At 37.7% G+C, this 27,279-nt stretch overlaps 1 protein-coding gene across 1 annotated transcript; it reads right to left on the bottom strand.

The window, feature by feature from the left end:
* On the bottom strand, positions 1-27,279 carry LOC133278237 (synaptonemal complex protein 1-like). The gene is made up of 15 exons (XM_061470749.1): positions 27,243-27,279; positions 25,014-25,118; positions 17,625-17,834; positions 13,488-13,592; positions 12,583-12,707; positions 10,478-10,558; positions 8,698-8,820; positions 7,944-8,036; positions 6,441-6,501; positions 5,821-5,969; positions 5,171-5,374; positions 4,604-4,770; positions 4,045-4,196; positions 2,373-2,450; positions 1-136 (listed from the first exon to the last, which is right to left on the bottom strand). The coding sequence occupies exons 1-14, from the start codon at positions 27,277-27,279 to the stop codon at positions 2,386-2,388; spliced, it is 1,677 nt and encodes a 558-aa protein (XP_061326733.1). The 3' UTR covers positions 1-136; positions 2,373-2,385.

The following is a 27,279-nucleotide window of genomic DNA, read 5'->3' on the forward strand; positions in this document are numbered from 1 at the left end:
CTTCTTTACCCATTCTGACTGTTTTTCTCTTCGGCATCATCACCATAATGCATCTACACTTTAGTGACATGTCCTTGTTCTTTTTCTCTTGAATTCCTTTCCAATGTTCTTTCTTCTTCAAAAAGTGGACTGACAGCTAAATTGAAACAGGCTATAAATACATTAATAGCAGTTCGGAACAGGCACTGTGTCCCCAGCAGTACATATTTACAGTACACTTATCCATTTGTTAGTATAAAAGCACCATTATAGGTAAGGAATGTTCTTTCTGGATAAGTAATGCAAACCTAGAAGAAGCACACAATGAACAGGCATGCAGATAAAAAGTAAAGGTTGTGTATGCTACCTTCTGAATGTTAGGTCATGTCAGTGCTGGAATAGAATTTGCTTCCAGCTTAGCAGGCAGTAATATTAGTGACTTGTCCCAGTTGACTAGTGCAAATAAGCCACTCATACCTCCAGGTATTTATTTTTGGCAGCTGAAAAACCCTCTACCGCAAGAGTATATATTTGCTGTCTAATTTGCAGTGTGCCTTTTTTTTCTGGGAACTTGATATTATTGTCTTCAACCAGTATTTGCTACAGACAACAAGTGGTTGTCTACAACAACTGTCATCTTGACTTCCATTTGTGCTTTGGTTGACTAGAACTATGGTTTCAAAGTTAATATTTTAAAGTTTTTTACCACATCTATGATTTCTTCAATTTCTTTTTTCACCGTGGGAAAAAAAGAAGAGGTTGAGAAGTTAAAAATATTATTATGGTACAGGAGCCAGCACTTCAAAAAAATCACTGAATAATATTTTGAAGTGGGACAGAATGGAGTTAAAAGTTTTGATTGTTTGTTTGTTTGTTTTATTTGTGGTTTTTTGTTCATTTGTTTGCTTAAAGGGATAAAATTTTCAAAACTCTTAAATGCTTGCATAAATGTTCTGCTATTTAGTGAGCCAAGGGCTTTTAATTCTTACAACTCATTTTACACTCCAGAGATACCACAGAAAGTGCTTTTCTGCTTCCAGCTTTCTCCAATATTCCACTCTAAAACTGGGACCTTGTTTCAGTGTTTGGATCTCTCTTACTGCTCCTTTGTCCTCTGGTAAATATTAAAAAAGCAAAAGCAAACCAAACAAATAAAAATGCAACCCTTGTTATAATTCATAATTACCACCAAAGATATTTTTACAGTTTGGGTTCATTATTTATCGATACAGATTTTTTATACATTAACTTGACTGGCATGACGGCCGCTGTGTTAAAGTTAAGTAGGGAGATAATGATTTCAGGCTATTTTGGGTTTATTCAATTTAAGATCCAACAGCAATATGATAAATGCATTGCTACATTTCAGGTTTTGTTGCATCACTGAAGTATGTGTTTTGGTCCCTTTCAGTAGAAAAAAAAAAAGAAATCAAAGTTATTTATTTCTGTTATTTACTCTGATGTAAATGAAAATGAGATGATAATTCATTTGAAACCTGCTACTAGACAGGAAATCTGTGCATCCCAAATTATTAGAGGTATAGGCATGTTATGGTGCTGGAGTACACCTGAAGAGGGGCAATAAAGCTGGTGAAAAGTGTGCTTGCACTCACAAGCACAAGTCATGTGAGTGGTAGTGGGGTAAACTGTGCTTGTTTAGCCTGTAGAGAAGGAGGTGAGACATTCTCACTCTACAATTACCAGAAAAAGATGTTGTAGTGAGGTGGGTCTTGGTCTCTTCTCCCAAGTAACAAGCTACAGAACAACAGGAAAAGTCAAGTTGTGCCAGGAAAGGCCTACATTGGATATTAGAAAAAATTTCTTCACGAAAAAGGTGGTGAGGCATGGGAAGTGGCTGCCTGGAGAAGTGGTTGAATAACCATTCCTGGAGGTATTTAAAGGACTTGTACAGGTGATGCTTATGGACATGGTTTAGTAGTGAATTTAGCAGTGTTAGGTTAAAGATTGGACTCGATGATCCTGAAGACCTTTTCCAACCTAAATGGTTCTATGATACTAATGTAGCTTTGTAACAGGCATGCCATCAAGGGGTGTAAAAAGATTTGTGTCTAAATAGTAAAATAGATATACAGATGTAAAAACAACACATGTGAATCTGTCATACATAGAAAGGTGTGACCATATTATTCACTAGCTAGCAAAGTTATGCTATTCCTTAATGTAAATGTGTTTAGGGGCTACAGGTATATAACTGCAGATCTCTGCATGCAATTCCCATTGAGATTTGCTCTTCGGAAAAAAAATGCATGTACAGGCATCACAGGATATAATCCAGAGCAAATCTCATATCCCTTAAGAATAGTTAGGAAAAGGAGGGCATTTTTTAATACCTTCTTTTAAAACCTGTGGTATGATACACTATAATATATTACCTTGATTATAATTTCAAAGTTCTGCATGAGTTCCTCTGAATGGTGTCTCTGTCTCCTCAGAACATGTTGCAGGGTCTTCTGAAGAATTCCAGTAATTATATAGTTACATATAATAAACACAATCCAGTAAATCTTGAAAATTAGAAATAGTCATTTTCTCCAACAGAAGTTCACAACCAACTTCCTTTCCCTGCCTACAACACCAAACCAGCTTTTGTGCTGCAAAATCAGTGAAATAGCAAGCCAAATATTTAAAAAAAGATTTTACTATCCTCTCAAATGGACTATCAAAATGCATTGTTAGATACAATTAAATACAATGCATATGTTAAATCCATGCAATGGATATTCTAAGTTTTCTTCAAGAGAGGTTACTTCCTTCTGAATTCTACCTTTGTTGTTGTCCTGGGTTAAGCAGTAGCAGTCATTTTTCTCCTTCTTAGTAGCTGGTGCAGTGCTAAGCTTTTGACTGGGAACAACACTGATAACACTGATGTTTTTAGTTGTTGCTCAGCAATATTTACTCTGACCAAGGACTTTCTAAGTCTCATGCTCTGCCAGGGAGGAGGGGAAGCTGTGAGGAAGCAGAGACTGGACATCTGACCCAAACTGGCCAAAGAGGTATTCCATACCACAATCATGCCCAGTATATAAACTGGGGGCAGTTACCCAGAAGGCCTAGATCACTGCTCGTGTCGGGCTGGATCTCGGTCAGTGGGTGGTGAGCAGTTGTATTCTCTTCCCTTGTTATTTCCCTTATTATTATTATTGGTGGCAGTAGTAGTGGGTTTGTGTTATACTTTAGTTGTTGGACTGTTCTTATCTCAGCCTGTGGGAGTTATATTCTTTTGATTCTTCTCCCCATCCCTCCAGGAGTGGAGGGACAAAGGGGGGTGGAGTGATTGAGTGCCTGCGTGGTTCTGGGTTGCCAGCTGGGCTTAAACCATGACAGATATTTAGACACAATATACAAAAGACACCTGATTTAAAAAAAAAAAAACAACGGATGTCAAAGAAAAGCTGAACAGTGGGTTATAAGTGTGGAAACTATGTGTTTGCAAGCCGTAACCCAATATTAAAATTTATAGTGATTCACTAAAATGAACATAACTAAAGATGTAGGGAAGCTAAAGCCCTGGTAGAATTAAATCTAGCCAGGGAGATTAAGGGCAACAAGAAAAGCATCTATAGAGGCATGTTGGTGATAAAAGAAAGGGTAGGGGCTTTCTGGAAGAATATGGAAGACCTGGTTTCTCAGGACATGAAGAAGGTTGAGCTACTCAACAACTATTTTGCCTTGGTCTTCACCACCAAGCGTAGCTTGGAGCACAAGTGTGGCTCCACATATTGCCAGAGAAGTTGTGGATGTCCCACCCCTGGAAGTGTTCAAGGCCAGGCTAGACAGGACTTTGGGGCTTTGAGTCTTTGAGCAACCTAGTCTAGTGGAAGGTGTCCCTGCTTGTGGCAGTGGGGTTGGAACTAGATGATCTTTAAGGTACCTTCCAACCCAAATCATTAGATGATTTTATTATTCTATGTTTCATAGGCTACTTTATGGCATGGCAGCATTGTGCATACAAATACTTTTTACTGCTGTGCTCTTTTCCCTTATTAAAACCTGAGTTGGCTGAGGTTAATTAGGGTTCTCTGAATTGACAAGAGGATTTCTCACCTGTCAAGGCTACATAAAGACAATCCCTCTTAATCCAGTTGGGGATTTCCCCTGTTTGGATAGAATCAAACACAATTTTCTCTGTTTCAACACATTCTAAATCAGACTTTGCTTTCCCAAGGTTTCTGAAAAGCTTCATTGAGAGCTGTGTTCTGTCATGCAGAAAAAAAAAAAAAGAGAAAAGAAGAAAGGACTGGTTACTTAAACTAAAGGAAAGATGCAATTACCCAGAATATGAGCAAGAAACAGCCTGTAAAATTGTAGGGAAAAAAAGATGTTGATGATGTAGCACAGGTTTGCCAAGTAAGCTTATTTCAGCATATTTTATAACACAATGGATAAAACTTGTGTAAGACAGGCTGAAACTTTTTCCTGGATTTTTTTTTTTTTTTTGCTGGTGTTTTGGAGTTCCCTGATTTCTTTCTTCAGATAAATGTAGCCTCTACTTTAATGTACTCACTTTCCCAAATATGTACTCTTTAAAATGTATTTTCTCTCTGTGAAAACAGCTGTTTTTCTGTTTTATTTCTATATTTGCTTTATTAACTATCCAATATACCTTTTGTCATCCGTAGGCTCATTTCCATATAATACTTCATAGGACAGAATGTCAGCCTGAGCATTATTAAAGGCTTCTTTCCGATCAGACTTTTCATCCTCGTTCTTCCTGATAAGCTGACTGATGTACTGTTTTGCCTCTGGGACATCACAGTATATGGTGTGAACCTACCATGGATCAAAAATTAGAACTTATTTCCTGTAAAGCTGGCACAGCTGTTTGTAATTCATGTAGTTCACATAACTGAAAGGGTAGAAAAGCATGTTATTTCCATGATGACATTCTCATACTTCAATACTTTATCTTTTAAAACAATGCTGATTAAGGAATATGCATGTCAGTCTAATCAGATTTCTTTAGGCTGCGTTTAATGGGTATTTTTGGTGCTTTAATTCCATGAACTATTTTGAAAATCTTATCTGCAGCCTTTAAATCAATGTATGCAGAAAAACTTTTCCCAGTTTTTCAAGACAATAACAATAATAAAAACCTGCACTTTTTTCCTTATTGAACTTTTTAGAAAACTCAGTAAATAATTTTTCAATGTTACATTAACTGAATTCTTACCTTTTTGACAAGAGTTTTCAAGAATAATAGCACTGTGATTTGAGGTTTCATTGCCTTGTTATATCTTCTTTCACTTTGTAGGAGCTCAGTGATTTCTCTCTCTCGTTTCCATAAAGATTCCTGTATCTTTTCCAGCATGGTGTATGCTTGCCAAAGATACCCCTTTTCCATCGACCATTCAGGCTTTTCTTCTTCATTAGCTACCTGAGGACAACAAAGACAACTCTTACATGTCAAGCCAGTATCTAGATTTTCATTATTGTACAAAATTGCCAAGATTTTAATGAGCGAGGTAGAGCAAAAGTGAAGAAAAGCAAAAGAAACATTCAGTAAAGGTCTGCTTGGTTCCAACATTTAGAATGTATTTTCTATAATTCAAAGAAGTAGATCTTTAACAGATTTTGCAGTGAAGTTAATACTATTATTATAATGAGAACAATAGCGTACTATCAGTGGTTCCATGAAAGCAAAAACTGATTTCATTACTGTGCCAATTTATCATTCTCAAGCCACATATATATTTGCACACAGTTCTTGCTATCGGTTAGTCCATGGCTTATTTCAGTCTTTGCAAGTGTCAGCCTGATTGCCTTTGAAATACCTGCAATAATCTTAGAAACAACCAGTTACATTTTCATTTTTGTGCTCACTTGTTCTGTTTTTAATTCTAAAACTTCTGACACATCTGCTTTCTCTCCTTCTGCCTTTTCAGACTTTTGCTGAACGTTTTTCATCTGGAAATTCATAAGGTTACACATTCTTTCCACGTATAGACTGATGATGTGAAGTTCCTGCAAAGCTGAATTGAAAATAATAGGAAAACCAGGTAAGAACAATTTAGGCGTTTCTAACCTGCAGTTCCTAGAATGCTGTCTAGACAAGCCAAATTATGTCCATTTAGAAATGAAGAATTTCCAAAGAACTAATAAATTTTAGTAAGCAAGAATTACATTCATTTCTTAAAACGCAAAGAATTTTAAAGAGGTCATTCTTTATTTTAAGTTCTAAAGGAAAAGCTGCAAATGCTGAAATAAACCCACTGAAACCAGATGCTTATTGTAATAAGCCAGTTATGGTAATGAGTCTGGAGTCATGCAGACATTCTTTGGCAATTCAGCATTCCTGTATTATTCCATCTGTGATACAGTACTGCAATGCAAAAGCTTACATTGACCTCAGATGATAAGCACCTCAGTGTAAACAAAAAAAAAACAAACATGAAAGAAAATAGGGAAATCAAGAAACCCCATATCTGAAATAAAAAACTCACTCAGTGTGTGCTGGGTATAAAGGTAATCTCTGTTTTTACACAAATTTTCTAGAATCCAGACCTGCAAGACAACAAAAGAAGCTAGCAGGAAATTAATGTTACTAGTTTTCATTACATTTCCTTGGTGAAAAAAATCAGTAATAGTGAATTAATGTTGCCAGTTATAAGCATAGCCTACACATACGGGCTGTTGTGCAGTAATTAGCTGTTACTAGAAAAGAAATAAATAAGCTATAGGCTACTCAAATCCTAGTAGTTTCACAAGATCCTGTACCAAGATGTCCTATGCTCATATTTTCTTTAGCATTCATCCTTATTACTGGAGTGAAAGACAAGACAAAGATTATGAAGACTCCTGAAACAGTTGAAGAACAAAAGTTTTTGGAAGCACAGTACTCAGGCAGCCCTGAAGAAAATGGTCTCACTGAAACTTACCAGCATTATTTGGTGTAATAGAAATTATTCCCTATTGCTACAAGCCTTAAAACATTGTATCTTCATACACTTTATTATAATATTTTTGCTACATTTCCCTGACATATAACAATTAGGTCAGATTAGGAAAAACTCAGTTTGTCAGACAGGATCAGGATATTGCAGTAGACATTGAAAGTGCTTGAAAAGAGAAAACCTTATTTTTAAATACAAGCACTGTGCAAAAGTTAATCTGAAGGTGGTATTACATCATTAGAAAAAAATAGCTTTTCTTCAGATCTTCACTCAGAAATCCTACAGAAATCTGGAACAGAATCTGTTTCTGAGACTCCTAACACCACCACACTGTTAGCTGAATACACGTCTTGGAGAAGTGCTATGAAAACTGGCTTGTTATAAAGCTATATTGAAGATTTACAAAATTAAGGAAAGATGTGGAATAGGATACTATGCAGAAAATAATTATCAGACCATGCTCTTAGCTGCTATCTATAAAAAAAAGACTTTGTTTTTCTACCTCTGTAGCCATCTCAGATCTTTAGTACACTGAAGTTGCATTATTACAAAGAAATTTGGAAAATTTAAAGTATTTTAAGTACATCCTTTTTTCCTAGGGGCTACCAAATCAGGTAGTTTTGCTGCTACTTGCATTTCAGTGTTGTAATAGCGTAGACGTGGCAAAGCTTTTTGCTAATTTTTAATACAATTGCTAAAAAATATAATAATCAATGTGCCTACTGGAATTTTAAGATTCTTCAAAAGACATAAAATGTGAAATGAGAAAGAAAAATTACAATCTAAAAATTTTTAGCAGAAAGAATAGTATAGTATGACAAAAAAAAAATACATGTCATCTTCACTGATGTTTAAAGGCTGAAAAACAACTTGCATCCTCTGAAAAAAAGGGAAGGCATATGCATAGCAGTTCAAACTTAGCTGATTTAGATTTACATATCTGAAGGCAGACAGTGTGATTTCCATGTCCCTTAGCCTCCTGGAGACAGCACACACTGGAAATGGTGATGAGAGCACTGTCTAAAAACTAAAAAACAAACTAGCTTTGTTTACCTTTTCTTCTTCCCATTTCTCTGTTTGTTGCCTCATTTGGTGAAGAAGATCTTCATTCTTTTGGATCAGTTGTCTGTTTCTTTCCCTCAGGCTCTGAAGGCAGTAGAATAAGGCAAAAGGGATTACAGTTTCTACCTTGTGCTCCATTTTCAAAAAAGTCCTATAGTTTGTGGTTTGGGTTTTTTTCCACCCATGTTGAGAAGCCAAAGCCATAACACTAGGACTAGGCTGCTTAGACCTAGGGATATTTCATTTAAATAATAAAAAGTTACCAAGTTACAATGACCGCATGGGACCAGAAGTGGTCTGATTCTAAGGAGCCTCCCCAAAGGCATGAATGTGCTGAACCTTTTCTTTGGCAGCAGAACAGGAGAAGGAACAGGATAAATCTTAATAATTGTCATCACCAGAAAAGGATTACATGCCCTATATATTCTGTGAATATCTTTACACTTTCTTTTCATAAAAATAATGCTGTTTGCAAGTGCATAAGCACAGACACTACAGCAGAACCCAACAATGAGTTTTCATCAGGGGAACAAAGATAAGTCAGGCTATGAAGACTGTAGAAACATACTGTGTAAGGTTTTATTCATTTCCAGAAGAGACACACATAGTTCTGTATTACTTTCACAGTCTGTGTGCCTTCATTTGACTGTCTCTCCCTAGGAAGAAAACATTACTTACCTTGCAGCCTGTTCATGCAACCTTTGGAAGCATCTGCCACTCTTACCAGCATGTAAAAATTGGTTACCTTAGCTGTATCTTGCCAGTGTCTGTTGCTCTTGCTCATCAGCTCCAGGTAAGCTTTTAAATGGGATTTCAGACTACTCATTTTCTCACTATAATGTTTTTTTATAGCTGTCATAGTCTGCTCCTGTATTACAAAACATTATTGAGAAAAGAAATAGTGAGTGAAAACATGAAAGCCAACCATGATAAAGAGAACAGTTTCTGCAACAGGTAATGCTTGGTTCTCTTTCTTCAATGCTTTTCATTGTCTGAAAATATTTCTTATTCATCACAGGAGGTTTTTATTTTCATCCTCTACAGATTTTGAGCAAAACTTTACTGCTAAAATAATTTATCTTTTTTGTTTTCCTGCAGAGCCATTCTGAAAGGAAACAATGAATTCCCTTTGAGCATAGCTAAGTAATTTTAAAGAAATTAAACTTTGCTCAGTAAAAAATAGCTTGCTAATATAAAATAGAAGTAACATAAAAAATAGCTCTTAGCAACAGGAATCATCTAAATAAGTCAAGAAAATTTTAGGAGAAATACAAACAAACCAGAATCTTTTAAATGCACAGATATTTGCAGTGCTTCTAGGAATTATTTCTTCTTTCAAATGCTTTAATTAATAATACATTGCAACAGCCAAAATGAAAGAAATTCTTTGAAGAAAGATCAGTACCATCCCTGTGTTTGCATCTGCGCCCAGCAGGCAACTCTGTCTTACTCTCTAATGGTGTTCTTGTTTCTCTTTTTTTCCCCATATCGTATCTACATATCCCCGTATCTACATATCCCCATATCTACAGGGTCAATTGAAAGTGTAAAATGTGACTGTGTGAGGGTTAGATTCCTATGGAAGCACAGAAATGGACCTACACGGGTAATCAATGCTTGTGCAGATGTGATAACCTGAGAATAAGATAAATTCCTGTTCCCTACCAAAGGACGCCAAGCATCTGTAGACTATAGGTAGGGAACTTCCTCAGATGTGCTTGACAGTCTGAAGACAGTGGACAGTCTGTCCACTACCTTTTAGACTTTCCAGAGGAATTACTGAATCTCTTCTCTGCACCCAGAATAAACTTTAATTGTGTGGAAAACATACATCTGCATAGGAAAAATATGTTCCTGTCTTACTCTGGATTGGAAAAGGAGAATGATCTGACAGATAAGCATAAAGAAGAATCATTGGCTGCAAGTTTTCAGAACAGTGTAGCAAAAAATCAAGTGGAAAATTTTGTATTTTGGAGAATTACTGACTAATGGAATGTAAGAATGCTTCCACTAAGAAAATTGAGACACTGTGGGGTTATGGTCATGGGAAGGACTCAGCATTCCACAAAACATATTGACAAAGTACTTCAAGACTAAAACAAAGATAACTGCAAAGTAGAGGAGAAAGTAGCCACAGAGCAGAAGGCTGTAAAACTTTCCAATTCGGCTGTGAGGGAAGGCAATGCAACTTGGCATAGCCCTTCACAATAAGACCGTTCCTGAAAGGCACAACCTACACAAATGTAAACGTTCTATGGAGTCAGTCATTAGAGGAAGGTGGCACTTACAAGAAAAATTTAGCAAAAAATAAAGTTACTAAATCTCTGCAAGTCTACAAGACAAAAAGTAAAACCACATTTCACAAAGTTGTAAGATCAATTACACTTAAAGATATATTGTAATTATTTCTAGAGATTGGAATGAATTCATGAACACAGATGGAAATGCGAATGAAATAGATTTTATCTCTTTCTCAATTTGACTAATGGTGGTACACAACAATATTAATGCTCCAGAATAATTACCTGGTTTTCTTTCCTTATATTGTCTAGTTCTCTTATTATCTTCATGTGTTTGTTTTTCATTTTCTGCATGTCTTTTACAATCTATAGAGCATGAAAGAAATTATCAAGTCAGAGTGCTAGTAACTCCAGTTATAATGAACCATCAAACAGCTTGAGGTGCATTTCTCAAAATGACACATACAGTATAGTGAACTTTGATCTTGAAAACAGATAAATAGCCAACAGGATTGCAGGTGAAAGCTTTCAGGGTTCAACAACTAGAAAGTATGTTAAGTTATTGAATAAAAATCTGTACGTGAACTAGATTTTCTTTTCCGGTCCTAATATGGCATCTCCACCTCTTCCTTTTTACTGTAGTGACCCAAATTGAATATGGAAGCTGACATTAAAATTATTCTACAGCTCTTGAAAAAAAGGTAGATAGGGGTGAAGATTGCATTTTTTCACTGAAGAGTTAGATAACAAAAACTGGTTACAGAATACACTCTATTTTATTTTGTATTCAATTAAAATAATTTGAAAACCTGCATATTTGCTATAAGGTGTACAACATGCATATTTCATGACTAATAAAACCAGATGTATACTTAAAGAACTGGCAAAGTGACTCTTTCCTGTTTGAAAATGAGTCATTTAAACTTAAAATTTTATTAGGATCCTTAATAACTTCATTTTATTAATTTTATTAATCCAATTCATAATAGTCACAAAAGGAAAAATCTATGATCTCCTATCCAATTTTTGCTGCCTGCTTTTTTTATTAACATATTTCTCTGGTAGCTGCAATGCCAAATTACACAATGCTGATACTTGTGCATCTTAAATGTGCAAGATACAGATGCTTTACAGGATGAATTACAGCATTAATGAACATGATTATATGTATACTATAAAAATCTAGAAGCTTTCCATAAATGTCCTTGGTTTGAGGGTTTTTTTTTATAAGCTTAATATGATGCAGATTCTGCTGGCAGTAAAGAGCTCAGCTGAAAACAGATTAAAAAAGAAAAATATCTCATATTTTTTGTGGTGGCTGATGCATTATTTTAAGAAGTTGTGGCTGTTAGCATTGATCTGTGATCTTTGTGAGTATTTACAAACAGTTAACATGGAACTAAAAAAGTAAAAAATATCTTCTGTCTGACACTGCCACAGTCCAAATTATACAAATGTAGCAAAGCAACTACATGGTATTGAAATATACTGTCCTATTTACCCCCATGAAGGAACGGTATTGGAGAGAAATTTTAAAGACACAGTCTAAGATATAAGAGGCCTCTTCTAAGAGAAGACCGAAAAGATCCAGATGGGCTTATTCCTCTTATCACCCACAGATCTTTTGGGTGTCTTAACGAGATTGCTCCAGCTATTTGAACTTATAGCTAGCTGATGGGTCTGTACCCTATACCACAGAAGTTACCATAGAACTTTACTGATGCATAATGAAACAAGAGTACAAGAGCATGTCTAAAGGAATAAATAAGCCAATGAAACCAACAAGCCACGGTCAGCTCTTTTCATATATATATATATATATATATGTATATGCACATATATGTACACAGATGCTGCATAATATAGACAAACTCTGGGAGTAGGGGGAGGGAAAGAAGAGGCGGGGGAGTGAGGGAAAGAGTTGCCTGACTGGGTTTAAACCACCACAACCTCTCACTGCAAGTGAAAAGCCACTTCCAACCATCAAGAAACAGGATGAGAAATACATTGGAAGGCAAGGGTTTTCTCCATTTTCAGTTACAAGTGAGATTTTTACTTTTAGACAACCACCTGGAACAGGCAAATTTAAGCAGTTTACTATTCAATCCTAACTTAAGATGGTATTTCCATTTTAACATTTGGATTTTCATGTCAATATTCAAAATTTAAATTCAGGTTTCCAAATGTGAAAAAGAAACCTTCTACGCAATGAGTGCATAAATTGAATTTATAACCTGAAAATTATGATCACAATTCATTATAATAAGAGGCACTTGATTCAGTTAAAAGGTTTTTGTCTTGTAAATTATTCATTCATGATGGGTTTTGTTCTGTTTTTTTTTTTTTGGGGGGGGAATGGTGTTTTGTTTTGTGTTATTTGTTTTTTTTACCTTGATGACAAATAATGTAGCTAACTGATATGGAATATATGGCTCTTCTTCTTTGGTTGTACATTCCTGCAGCTCTGTTCCTTTGCGATCAGCATCAGAACAAACTCCAGATATGTTCAGATGACCTTCTGTAAAACAAAAATTACTTTATAAGCTGGAAGTATAGAATTAAAATGCACAGCAACCCCAGATGAACATATTACTTCTTTTTTAATTAGAAAAATCAAATATATTTTTTAAACATATCTTTTTTTCTGATAGCAAAGAAAATGGACCTTTGGGAGAAAAATTTTAGTAACTCTGACTTCTCATTTTTGATCTATGAACACAATCACACATAGTTATGTGGTTTGATAATTATTTGTTCATGACTACTCTGATGTTAATTACTTCCATATTTTTATGTCATTAAAATAAAAAAACCAAACAGCTTGGGTTAAAAAATCATGCAGAAATATGCTGCCTATTAAGAAAATTAACTTCCGTCACAGCTAAGAATTTGGCACTTTAAAATCTCCTTAAAAACTACCTTTTACAAGTTATTTGATAGACCCAGTTATTGGAGTATGATATAAAATTTTAAAATCTATTTTTATCCTGTTTTTTATTAATGAAAAATGCATTTTTCTCCCAATTGGATCTCTCTGGCTTAACACAATAGGTGACTTACTATTGGAAAGTTAAGTATCATAATCCTAAACTAAGTATCCTAATTAACTAACAGGTGTATAAGGTTAAAAGAGACTGATCTCATTACTTAGAATGCTGCCCTGTATAAATCAAAGCTATACATGTTCATTCAATCAGAGCTCACATAAAAAGGAAAAAAAAGAACAACCTCCCCCATTTATGCAATGTATTATGTGTTCCTGAAAGCACGAATAACATTTGCTACTTAAATATACCTTTTTCTAGAGCTGTGTTTTCACTCCATCCAACCAGGGAGTTGAGAAATGACCACTTGTTTATATTCATTCCAAGCTTGTGCAGCCATGATTTTTCCTCTCCATCTGTTAACAAAATTCAGGTGCTAAAATCAGGTGAAAATAATTGCAATTCTCTGAATTCTGTTAATTCACTAATTCATTGGATTTAAATGCGGTATACACTAACTCTGTTGGGACTAGAACAGTTTTACATGAGTAAAAGGGATACAAAAGAATACAAAAGAATGAGAGATTGGAAAGTCATTGAGAGACTATAGAGAGAGTGTAAGAAGGAAGTAATACTTGTGTCCTGGGTTCAGCAGTAGCAGTCATGTTTCTCCTCCTTGGTAGCTGGTGCAGTGCAGTGTTTTGACTTTCAGCTCGGGAACAGAGCTGATAGAGATGTTTTGGTTTGGCCAAGGACTTTGTGAGCCTCATGCTCTGCTAGGGAGGAGGGGAAGCCAGGAGGAAGCAGAGACAGGACACCTGACCAAAACTGACCAAAGAGGTATTCCATACCACAGCACGTCATGCCCAGGAGGTAACTGGGAGTTAGCCGGAAGGGCTGGGAGACTGCAGGGTTGGAGGAGGTATCGGTCGGAGCTTGGTCGGGCTTGGGGGGCGAGTTATCGGTCAGTTGGTGCTAAGGTGTTGTATTCTCTTCCCTTGTTATTTCCTTTATCATTATTATCATTGGTGGTAGCAGTAGTGATTCGTGTTATACCTTAGTTACTAAACTGTTCTTATCTCAACCTGTGGGAGTTGCATTCTTTTCGATTCTCCTCTCGGTCCCTCCGGGAGTAGGGGGAGGGAAAAAAGGGGGGGGGGTGAGTGAACAAGTTGCCTGACTGGGTTTAAACCACGACAGTTCTTTTTGGCGCCCAACGTGGGGCACGAGGGGTTGAGATAACGACAGATCTGACCAGATTAATAGTCACTCATCACAATGCTGATTTATTGGCTCTCAGAGTTGTTCTTGTTGATCTCACAGCTTCAGAATGTTGTAACTTACTTAGAGCCAGTATTTGCTGTGTTAGTGTTTATCAAGTGTGGGGCCTGGGCTAAGGTTCTTGTCTCACTGTGCTTTATGGCAATGGCTTGTAATACGGGCGGGCTCCAGCAGCAGGGCGGGACGGACGTGGCCGTGGACTTGTACCTGGCCGTCCGGCTGCTCTTCACCGTCCTGGCCCTCACCCTACTCTCCATCTTCGTGAAGCTGCGGGGAGCCGAGGGGGAGCGGCCCCGGGAGCCGGCGGCAGCCGAACCGGCCCAGGAAAGCGGCCCCGGGGACCAAGCGGCGGCGGGAGCGGGGCCGGAGGCCGCGAGGGGACGGCTGCCGGTGGAGGAGGTCGGGGAGGTCGAGGAGCGGAAGGAGGCGGCTGCCGAGCAGACGAAGAAGGCGGCGGAGGAGCCGAGCCCCGCGGCCGAGCCCAGCCCGGTGGCCGAGCCCAGCCCCGCGGAGGAGCCGAGCTCCGCGACGGCCGAGAGCATTTCCCGGAAGCCGCCTGCCGAGCCCCAGGAGGATGCAGGAGACCACGCAGCATTTCCCAGCAAGGCAGAGGAGGAAGAGCTGGACTCAGGAAAAGAGAAGCTGGCGGTGGGAGAGCCGGCAAGCACAGCGGCTACACCAGCCCCAGTGACAAGTACAGCAGCATCAACTGAGAGTTCTGAAGGTTTCGAATGGCCTTTGGGTATCCTTGGGACCTGCCTGCTGATTGTGATGGGGATCAGCATGTTGGCTCACACACAGGCTGTGTTCTACCCACCACCATTTTGTCTGATCTCAAAAGTTAAGCAGAGTCAGGTTTGGGTCTTGTCTGGGGTTAGACGACGATGCAGGGGGACCAAGAGGTTCTCCCCAAGGCTGGACAGCCAGGAGTGGCAGGGTGTGTGTGACAGTATGGGCAAGTATCTAGTCCACTGGGCCCCTCCAGTGCTTTGGAAGCGTCGGAGATGGAAGGCAGCTGTATGGAGTCCCCAGCAACAAGCTGCAGAAACTGCTTAAGGGGACAGTGAGTTATTTTGAGCCTGGTGGGCCCATGGCACTTCAGGCCATCAGAGCAGAGATGCAACACAGAGATGGACTCATGATCGAGGGGTGGACTTAGCAATGGACACTATTGCCCAGGTTATTCACGAGTGTAAACACTGCACACAGTCTCTCCTGCTCTGGAAGACTGTTGCCCCACGTTGGGCGCCAAAAAGAACTGTCGTGGTTTAAACCCAGTCAGGTAACTTGTTCACTCACTCCCAGTGAGTGGTGCCGAGCTGACAACAATCGAGGTCCGTGTCTGTCTCCCCCCCGCCCCGCACCGGGGCTCTCCCCTTCCCCGCTCCCGGAGGAACAGGGAGGAGGATCGAGAGAGTGCAACTCCTACGGGTTGAGACAAGAACAGTCCAGCAACAAATCACCACCGCTACTATCAGCTAAAACAATGATAAGGGAAAATAACAAGGGAAGAGAATACGATACCACCGGCCAAGAAAGCGAGTTCCACCCGGAAGCCCCTGTCCTTCCGGGTAACTCCCAGTTACCCCCCCACCCTGGGCATGACATGCTGTGGTATGGAATACCTCCCCGGCTAGCCTGGGTCAGGCGCCCTGTCTCTGCTTCCTCACAGCTTCCCCTCCTCCCTGGCAGAGCATGAGCCTCACAGAGTCCTTGGTCAGGGTAAACATCACTTAGCAACAACTGAAAACATCGGCTTCACCAACACTGTTCTCAAGCTAGAAGTCAAAACACAGCACTGCACCAGTTAACACAAAGGAAAAACATGACTGCTACTACTGAACCCAGGACAACTTGTTTGAGACTTGAATGGTTTCACCTGATCCTGAAAATACAGATATATTGAATCCAAATGCTGTACTTCAGACTTGTTTCTCATCTGCAAAATCTGTGTCAAGAAGAGTATCTTTAGATCAAGTTACTCTTTTTTTTGAATTCATTACTTTCATCACTGTATATTACAAACATATATATCAGCTTTTGTTCTGTGAATTAGGTCAATGAAGGATACATGTTAAATTTTATGTAGAAGAGCTGCTTCTGAAAGGACTGGACCTCTCATGTCTATATCCTTTTGGTTCATATTTGGCTTTCTTTCCACCACCTTGGAAACTATCTGAAGCGACAGTTGTTCCTGAAAAAGCCCTTCACGTAAGTACTTTAAACAAAATTAGCCTCTAGAGCATCAGTGCTTGCAGGCCAAGAGTGTAGGTTTTATCTTTCCATCTAGGATAAAGATTAATCTTAAACCCTGGAAAGCAAATATACAGATATAGTTTCCTACAGTAAAAAAATGAATTAATATGTAATGTGCTGAAATGACTGCAGACTTCTCCATCAGCTTATTACAGTCTATTGGAAATATATTTGGAACTCCTACAAGTTAATTCATTAATGATAAAAATCAGTCTATATGCCTTTTCTTTAGTTTAGCATCTCATAGAGCATATGACTCCTAAAACTACTGAATATGCCTTTTAACACCGCTCTTATGATTTAACTTATGCAGAACTCTCTGGCATGGTAAGGACAAGACATCTGTAAGAGTTCTGTATTTGTCTTTTCAATGCCATCAGTCAGACTGGCTCTCAAAAGGCATGCAAGCCACCACAGTACCTTTCAGTTTAATCCCCCTATAATGTAAGGCTCCTCAAAGCACACATCTCTCCTTTCTCAGTTTACAACTAGAATCAAAGCATATGGCACAGACTAGGCAGCCACATTGCCATTTCTGAATAACTGCAACTGTATGCTTTGACAGGTTTAGACAGCGTGGTAAGTTGCACACCTTGTTTTAAAAGGCACAGAAGTTACAGATCTAAAACATTGCTAGCTTTAGTGTTAATGGGTTAAAGTCAGGAGGTGTATCTTGAACATGAGGAAGTTGAGGGCTTATTACCTATATGTCAAATCATAACAGGGACTCTCCCATTTAGTCCACAATCACATTCATCTATTATTCGAGTTGTGTCATCACTGATGGTGCAATATAGACTGTAGCAGTTCTGCTTCAGTGAGAATACAATATAGCAATGGTGTATCAATCTGGCCTTTTATAGAAAATAGCCAAGTACACCCTCATTCAGAATACTGGAGACACTGCTTACCCTCTTCACATGTGTCTTCAATCAAAACACTTTTAATAACACATGAAGGATGGTCTTGTATCTTCTCTGAATACATATCTCCCTCAATAATGCTGCCTGGTAGAGGAACAGATGACTGATTGGTGGTCTGTGGTTTAGTTTCAGGATCAATTTTTACTGAATCTTCAGGGATTTGAGAGCCTGAAGGTGTAACTGATCGCTTCCATGCTTCTGGAAAAAAACAAGGCAAATAATTATTTTTAATAAAATACAAGAAGGAGGTATTCAGTTGAAAGATTTGAGAACAGGTATCATTAAAAAAGTTGAAATTTGAAAGATCATACCTGAAAGAGAATTTAAGATAAAAATACTGCAAACTTTCAGCCAATTGAGAAGTAAGCCTGTATGAGTTTCTTAGAAATTGAATAAAACAAACCCATAGTTTTTGGTCTTTTCTGTCTCATTTGAAATCTAATATGATTTGGTGATTTAATCTTAGTTTGACTGCCAGATTTAGCTGAAATAAAAAACACATCAAGGTCCATGAAATAGTTTCTAGAATTCACCATCTACCCTGAGCAAAACCTGCCAAGTCTCATTCAGTGTCCACCCAAAAAGACATCTCAGACACATTTTTCAACACATAACTCTTGGACAACTTTTGTCTCTGGATCTCCTTAAGATGTCTGTTCTCTCATTATGATGAAATTCCACTCTGTACCTACAAAAAATTTTCCTTTTTCCTAAATTTCAAATAAAACTAAAAGATCTAGTAGCAGAAACCCTGTTTGGTTTTGATTTTTTTTTTCTTTTCCATGTGGGAGGGTGTTTTATTTCTCCGTTTATGGTGGGTTTTTTTTTTTTCCTTTTTTTTTTTTTGTTTGTTTGTTTGGGGAGTTTGTTTTGTTTTGTCGATTTTTTTTTTTTGTTGTTGTTGTTGTTTTTTGTTGGTTTGTTTGTTTTGGCCTTGCCAGACTCATAATTTCCATTGAGAATGACACTGCTTTTTCAGCTCTTCATGGTGTATGGAAAGATAAAAAGAACAGACATAAACTCCCATATGAGGATAAAATCAGATACTTCATTCTGAACCTGAAATACAAAAGATAAGCTTTTCAGGAAGCAATCAGAGCACATGAACAGGAATTAAAATCTAGGTGGCTATAAATTCAGCAGCTGTACTCATGTCATTACAGAATTCTCAGCTATTTATGGGTCTTACCATTGGTGCTCGCTCACTGACAGTCAATATTGCATTAAAAAGATTAAAGCCTTTAAAATCTTGGCTCATACACACTGTGAAGGCCTAAAAGTTACACTTCCAGAAACTAAGGAGGTAATCAAAAATTATGATGTTGGCAAAGTAATTACTGAAAATAACATGGACTGTTTGAAGTTGTATATATCTAATGAACCCAACAGAATGTTTTCATAGGACAGATTGAGAAATGCACCTTGAGCAGGGATTGTATTTTGTAAGGATAAAGGATTCTCATCTGACCTTCTTCTCAGCTACAAAGGGTAACAACATTAATGGCAAAGCTCAATAAACTTTTCTTTTGTAATGCTCTCTTTAAAGTATTCCTGAGTTCCTTTCCTGTAGGAAAAAGTCATAACGATTTTAATTATCTTCTTCTTGCCTAGGTGCTTTTCTGTTGAGAATGGAATGAATCTATCGCACATCACTACAGAACACTGAAATACCAGAGCAGTTGTTAAAAATATTACTCTACACCTTGCAGTATAGAGCAGTAGAAGCAAAGAACTTCCTAGATTGCCATTTTATCTTCATGTCTCAGTATATCCTGTAACAACTTCAGCTCTCCATTTTATGCAGAAGGTGTAGGTTAAACTTGGATTCACCTGTAGCCTGTATAGCAGGCTCCACTGCCAACAGACTTTATTCCTCTCTTTGTGTTTCCTTTCTTTGGTGTATATAAGTGATGGAAATTAAGACCTTTTTGAGACATGAAACCAGCTTATCACTGTTGACCAGAATTCCTAGGAAAAAACCTCTTGTCTGAAAGAGTTGGGTGAGTTAAGGAAGCATCATAGTAATATTTATAAATGTTTTAAGCCAAGATTGGAGAGCAGCTATTGAACTATAGCATTTATTAGTAAGGGGCTTGTATCTGTAAAGGGAAAACTGTCACATATTTGATTCTGATTGGGATGTAAACAAGGATTTTTCACACTCTTTTTTAGTAAATAAGATTATACTATAAAGTGTTTTAATCTATCATCAGTTTCAGCTATCTGCCTCAAATAACAGTGATTTAGAAGGAAAGGACTAAACCTATTAAGCTTTGATGATCTTTCATTTATGCAGTCAGGACGCTACCTATTTTGACTGAGGCTAGAAGTCCTGCCTTTATGGCCAGGCTAACCGGCCTGCAACCTAATGGAAGTAATTCCCTGAAAACTTCATCTCATGATTAAAACTCAGTCTAAATGAAAGTACTTTCACGATTTAATAAGTTTACTAGTAAAAGTCTTTCAGACTGTAAGGTCTTCATTAGGTTAGTGTCTTCCTGTGTACTTGGAAAGAGGCTGACCATATAAAATAAACCACACAGGTTTACTGACAGTGAACTCTACCCCAATCTTTCCTTTGTGATTAGGGTATGACACTGAAGACTTCTGGAAAGAAATAGCTATGCCTGATGTGTCAGAGCAGGACTTTTAATAACAGATGCTTCTAATGAGCAGTAAGAAAATACATGCTTCATCTCTACAGCAAGAGTGCAGACAGTAGTTGGTGACGTAATGTTAGAAGTAGTTTCGAGCTTCATTTAACCTGCAGTCATTTCTATGTAGTATTTTAGATATGGCATAACTAGATTTAGGGTTTGGATTGAGGGACTAGATCATTCTACAAAATGGCATTTTATCATCCCTTCCTTCCCTGAGATACTGCCTATTTCTGCCTAGCATTACTGAAGATGTAAAAGGAAAGACTTACAATTTGAGAAATGGAGGCAAACAGATTCCTTGGGGTAAAACCTGAATAGATTTTTTATTCTTTTTTATTAAAACGATTTACTGGAATCCCCCATTGCAAGGGGGTTGGACTAGATGATCTTCACAGGTCCCTTCCAATCTAAACTATTCTATGATTCTATTACTAATTTTCATGTCACCCCCACTTACAAAAGTGGATCTCAGTATGTTATTTCTTTCCAGCTTTAACTCCTGGATCAGACTGTTTCCATGTACCAGTCTATTTTTGACACTCAGAGGGGTATCTTTTTTATTTGAAAGTTTAAATTTTCATGCAAAGTTTTAGTTCCTCTGTCAACATAGGAACTTTCTTCATGTCATCCATCCATGAAAATTTAGCACACAGCACTCTTATCACTCATTCTTATCACTCACATCACTCATTCATTTTGCATGACCAGCAGGTCAAAGGAAGTGATCCTGCCCATCTACTCTGCTCTCGTGAGATCTCTCTTGGAGTATTGTGTACAGTTGTTGTGTCCTCAACATAAAAATGACATGGAACAAGTCCAGAGGAGGGCCATAAGGAAGATCAGGGAACTGGAGCACCTCCCGTGTGAAGACAGGCTGCGAAAGTTGGGGCTGTTTAGCCTGGAGAAGAGAAGGCTGCGTGGAGACCTCATAGCAGCCATCCAGTATCTGAAGGGGGGCTATAGGGATGATGGGGAGGGACTCTTCATTATGGACTGTAGTGATAGGACAAGGGGTAACGGGTTAAAACTTAAACAGGGGAAGTTTAGATTGGATATAAAGAAGAAGTTCTTTACTGTGAGGGTGGTGATGCACTGGAATGAGTTGCTCAAGGAAGCTGTGAATGCTCCATCCCTGGGGGTTTTCAGAGGTTGGACAGAGCCTTGGGTGACATGGTTTAGTGTGAGGTGTCCTTGCCCATGGCAGGGGGGGTTGGAACCTAATGATCTTAAGGTCCTTTCCAACCCTAACTATTGTATGATTTTATGATTCTATGATTCTTTCAAGCGTTAGCTTGTGTTAGCTTGTTGTTGCCATATGGTATGTACAACTGGTAAACATTTGATGGGAAACAAAATGTTCTCACATTCATAACCCTCATAGTGATGTCTGAACATGAACCTTATGCAGTCTGCATGGAAAACAGTCAATCATCCTCAATGCAGATCATCAATGCATAACCAGCTGTCACAGAATGAACAGTGAACAGCTGTCTGGCTACATTTCCACTGGGATGATTAGAGGACCTAGGTAGTAGGCTGTGCTGAGAAATCTGCTTGGTTGAGATTAAATCTGAGATTAAAACTGAAGCATGGGAAGCACAGAGGGTTGTGTTGTTGGTTTTGGTTGTTGTTTTTTTAATTAAAAAATTCAAAATAGGAGCAGTCTCTTGATTTATAGCATGCTCGGTTTACAGTTAGGCAACACCCTGTTGCTATTTTATGCTTAAGAATTAACTGTGCACTTCAGATGTGGTTGTAGCTGAAAAGAGCTGATCCTGCTGTGCTGCTTCATGCCAACTCCATGTTTCCATTTAGCTACTCTTTTGCTATACTGATTTCTTTTTTATGCCTTGCATCAGCATATATTGCTTTATGACAGGAAGTCATTTTCTTTTTATAGAAGTGGCCCGATACTGCTTAAAACAGGCAAATAAGATAGAAGAAGACTACTTATTTCAGGGGATGTAACTCATAGTTTTTATCTCTTTTTTTTTTTCCCGGTACCAGAGAACATTTATCACTTAAAAAAAAAAAAAAAAAGATACCAAAGCATGCCAGCATGGAAAAACATGTTTCTATATTATCATTATTTTTTTATTATTATTATTATTATTATATTGCATTGTAAGGACACATTTTTGTCACGCATCAAAAGCATTTGCATATTAAAACCTGGATTTTAAAGTGATAAAAATACAGTAAAACATAAAACCCATTACTGCACTACACTCTTGATTTCCTTTTTCCTTGTAACTAATCCCCCCTCAAAACAGATGAGATAAAAGATGAAGCAGATGTGCCATGTTGTGTGTTGTTATATAAGAAGAGTGTTCCAGAGGATCTCAAAGAAAAAAGCAATTGTTCTGGCACTTCCTTTCTTTGCAGTCAAGAAATATTATTATGTAATATGTGGTTTCCTTGAGGTAAGAGCAGCTGTAATTTAAGGCAACATACACACAGGTAGTCCTCATGTAGTTACAGTGTTGATATTTTTAATTCTCACAAGTAGTACAAAAAGCACAGGCAAGCCAAACATTGTGGGGTGTGGCTGCCCCATAATACAAACATGTGAGCAGCAGTCATGAGAACCTGACACAAACCTGTAATACCTGCACTATTGCAACTAGTTTCAGAAAATTTCATAAATGGACTTAGGCTGCAGCTCTGTAAGGAAGCTGGCTGATGGATAAGCAGCACAGCATGGAAAGCTTCAGCATGCAAAGTAATGAAAAAAAAGAGGTGTAATGGGTCTGAGCTTTCCTTCATGTGTGCTAATCTACTGAAGCATAATCTGATACTCAATTTCCTAATCTCCAGTACAATGATAACATAAGTGCCTGCCTTAACTTTTTTGAATAATGAACATTTTTTTGTTATGATGATTTCTGTTCTAGGTTCACTTTGAACTCTGTTTTGTTTTTTTGTGTACACTCCAGTGTTTTTGTGTACACTCCAGTATCCCCAAGCAAGATTCTGATTTTGATAAACTGACACTGTCATTGTACATTTCCTTGTGAAAATTTTATCAGAATAGTCAGTTGTAATTTTTTCCTGATTTTATTCTGGATCAGATATCAGAAGTAATCAGAATAACAAGAATCACTGTTTCAACAACCTACCATGGTTGTATCTAAACTACAAGAAGAAAAGTCCTGCAAATAAAAAAATAGCAAAATGTCTTTTGTCCCTGATATTGGATGACTAGGAGGTTTTACTCAAATTTCCTAAAGAATTAAAAGATTAGAATTCAATATCCTGAATAACTTCAATTCCCAACAACTCTGGTAGGACCTGAACTAATGCAGTTGTCTTTTGGTACCTTACCTCTGAGATTTTTATGCAGCTGACCATGTTGAATCTTGCAAAGTTTATGAGCAATTATTTCTTGAGTTCTTAAATTTGCTAACTACCCAGCAAAGAGGACTGTATTTTGAATCAGTTACCTCTAGTAAATGCAGTACCAGTTCAAGATCTAAAAAACCCTCTTGTATCTCCCTTTTCTCCTCTTTGGAAGAGAAAAAGTGATACAAGGATCATGTCTTTATTAGTATAAAATTAAGTTTAGTCTCATGGAGTTACAAAATGGAAAAACCCCATGAAAATATCTCTGTTCTTTTTTAAATGACTTATTAACAGAGGTATGACACCTTCCTCTTTAAGCTAGTCTGAACCTTTTCAGGTCAGCCACTTTTCTACAGCTGCAGTTGTAGGTCTCAAACTGACCTTGGGGGGAGGGTGGAGCCATGTGTTTAACAGGTGTGTTATTTATGGTTTTAAGGCTACTGCAATGTTATTACTGATGTTCACACAGGTGGCAAGTATACTCATGTTCTGTCCCAAAACTACCTAGGGACCCACCTAGGTTGACTAATTGCAGCAAGTCAAGCATTTAGTCACTGAAACAGATAGTATTTCATACAGTGCCATAATTTTCTGCTCAAGTGACACAGTAATTGCCTACATACAATTATCTGACCATAATACATTCAGATTTAGCTGGCACATAAAAATAATTGGGCCAGGGACTATTGTAGTATTAAGCCCTGTTTGGGCAGATGTTACCCCCTTAGTCTTACGATCTCAAAGGCACTTGGTTTATCACAATACCAGTGCGACAGTCAGTGTAATTCTATGGTCATGCCTGAAACTACCTATTGGTATGATGTGCTGGAGTCAACTTTTCCGAACACTCTTTTCTCTTTCCTTCTCACACACACATTAAAATATAAGGAGAAAGATTGAGAATTTACTTGGACCCCTGTACCTAATGTAGAACAGAATAGATTTTTATTTTTATTTTTAATTTTTATTACTGATACTGACTAGTATCAATAATGTTCCAAAAAGTCATATGTGCCTTTGTGTCAACCATATTACATCCAGTGTAAGGGAAAAGAAACATGAAATCAGCTGTCCCATTTTTGTGGCCTATCAAAAGTTTCCGATTTCATCTCCACGTATTATAACTATAATTAAAGCAAACAGGTACTATAGTTCAGTTGCTGAAAGGAGTGATTCAGATCATCAGCCAAGTGAGACAGCTTGACACCTTTTTCTCAAAGGCTGTGCTTCAATGTGTTGTATCTTATTGCTTAAGAAGTTTGTGGATAATTAATAAAACCCCACAACTCCATTATAGTGCTGCCATATACCCTTTAATAGTTTCCTAACTATTTGTTGTGTGCCAATGTTTGCAAAAAGAAAAGGCTAACATTACCTGTTCTGCTTTGGCATTTAGCAGCAGGAGAAACAGAATTTTTCCTCTTCCAGAACCAGGGTTGTAGTGACAGAGGAATACTTTCTTCAGAATAGGAATATTGTTCTAAGTAACAGTGAGAAAAAAAAAACAAAACAACAAACCAAACCATGCCAGGAACAGGAAAAAAAAAGCCACCAAATCACATATTATGAAAATGTAGCTCTTATTCTAGTGGGTAGTGGAGCTTTTGGTTAAAGTGTAAAACAAAACAAAAAGAAATATAATCAGTTATTATGTGCAGTACAGATAGCAATGCATCTAAGACAATTTAGGAAAGATCCTCAGGCAGTCCTACTTATCATATGTTATAGTAAAAGAGTATCACACTGTCTAGTATTTAAAGTAGACTATTTAAGGAAAATCTTCATAGAGATAAATTAAAATCAGTCATTTTATTCTAACAGGCCATGTTCATGTTCTACATATGGCTAAAAAAAAATAAATCAGTGTGGTAACCTCACATACAGCTTTTATATCTTTGGGCCAATTCCAATATAACACCTTGGTATTCAGTCCACAGTGTAGGAAATTTTACATAGAGTATTGCCAGCTATAGCATTAATTAGATTAATGCCTTTCAGATGAAAAAAAAAAAAAAACAACCCCAAAACCACCAAAGACCCAATATAGAAATTCTTAGGATATTAGGGATTAAGAGTCATCTCAAGGATGTATGGGGTTGCTCCACTGGAGATTCGCTGCACAGAAAATTCTAACAAATCTTAGTACTTGAATGTTAGCAGCAATACCAGTGTTGCATGCTAAGTGTCATGCAAGATACAGGAAAACAGCTAAAAGAGTCCTGTGCTCTTAAAATCAGAATGAGCTTTCCTTGGCTTCTAGTTACAGTCAGAACCAATCCAGACTAGCTCTGATAATGAGACTCTGAGAGTTTCTGTAAATCATCAGATATGTAATTAATTCAAATTGCAAGTTTTGCAAATGTGTGACATGGCTGGAAACTGCTGGAATACAAGGCACAGCTTATTCTACCAGGAGGTGCTCCAGACATCAAAAAAATGATGCTGCAAAGAGATGGAGAAATCACCCATTTTTTTTATGGTATCTTTCCTTTATTCTGCAAATGGAGTCAATAATGCACATAGTTATATATTCATGCATCTCACTATGTGAGTATGATAAATCCCCTTCAAATTAATTTCTTTATAGTAAAAAACAGAAATTTCAAGCCTACGACAGAAAAAGAAGATGGAAAAGCAAGAACATCTTTGTGTGTTTCTTGTTAATAGTATTTAACAGTCATTGTATGTCTTACTGTATGTCCCAGGTACGCCAAGACATAGAACACTGCAACTGTCATTAAAACGGCAAAATAGTGTCTTTTAGCATTAACAGCAATTTCTCAGACCTTACCAGGAAGGAATCTGTTGAAATCAGAGAATTCAAAAAATTGAGCAGGAGCAGTTGGTGCAAATTAACTTGGTGCTTGTTCTGGGCCACACCCCTGTATTGTGAGAAATGCCTCTAATTTTTCCCATTCATTTTTAGCGAGGTAGCAGTATCTCACAAAAAAAAAGGTTGTTTGCAATGGCAGAAGAATATATATAATATGTAAACAGCTTATAACAACTTTTTTAAAGAGGGGCTGCCTAAGGGATTTTATTGCTCCTTGTTACAGTACTGTCTTACCAATACACACTCTGCTATTCGATATTATCCATAATGCAAGTGCATATACTAGGCTTTCTTATAAAAGCATCAATGGGCTGAATAGAACCTGTTTGTGCTCTGATGCAAGACAAGGAAGGGCAGTGAGGGAGAAGACTTTCAGGGTTTGGTGGGAGTGTCTTTAAAGTATGGTTCAATAGAAGACCTATAGTGAAAGAGAAAAAGATTGTTTCTTTGACTTGGGCATTGTACAGTGTTTCCCCCTTTATTATGTGGAAAAAGAAGAATGAAACTTGTGGATAAAGAATCCGTGTTCTCCCAATACCCTGAAAAAATGGGCGCTGATAATCAAGACCATATTATTTTTCATTGTTGCTTACAAAAAAAGGAAAAATTTATCATTTTGATTGATTCTACTGATCACTCATACAAGCAGCCAAGTAACAGAATGTAGTTGCAATATTCAGAATAGCTGAATGGCTGGAAATCGGGCCCTTTGGCGTCTCCTCTTTTTTTTTTTTGTTTGTGGATAGAATAGTATCTGCCTCTTCCATTTACCTAAAGGCTGGGTGGTATTAGTAGTCTGGTCCTTCAT

This window comes from Pezoporus flaviventris, unplaced genomic scaffold (assembly GCF_033815535.1).
Source record: "Pezoporus flaviventris isolate CSIRO_AGI_PZ_B2104156 unplaced genomic scaffold, CSIRO_AGI_Pfla_v1 ptg000064l, whole genome shotgun sequence".
Classification (NCBI taxonomy): domain Eukaryota; kingdom Metazoa; phylum Chordata; class Aves; order Psittaciformes; family Psittacidae; genus Pezoporus; species Pezoporus flaviventris.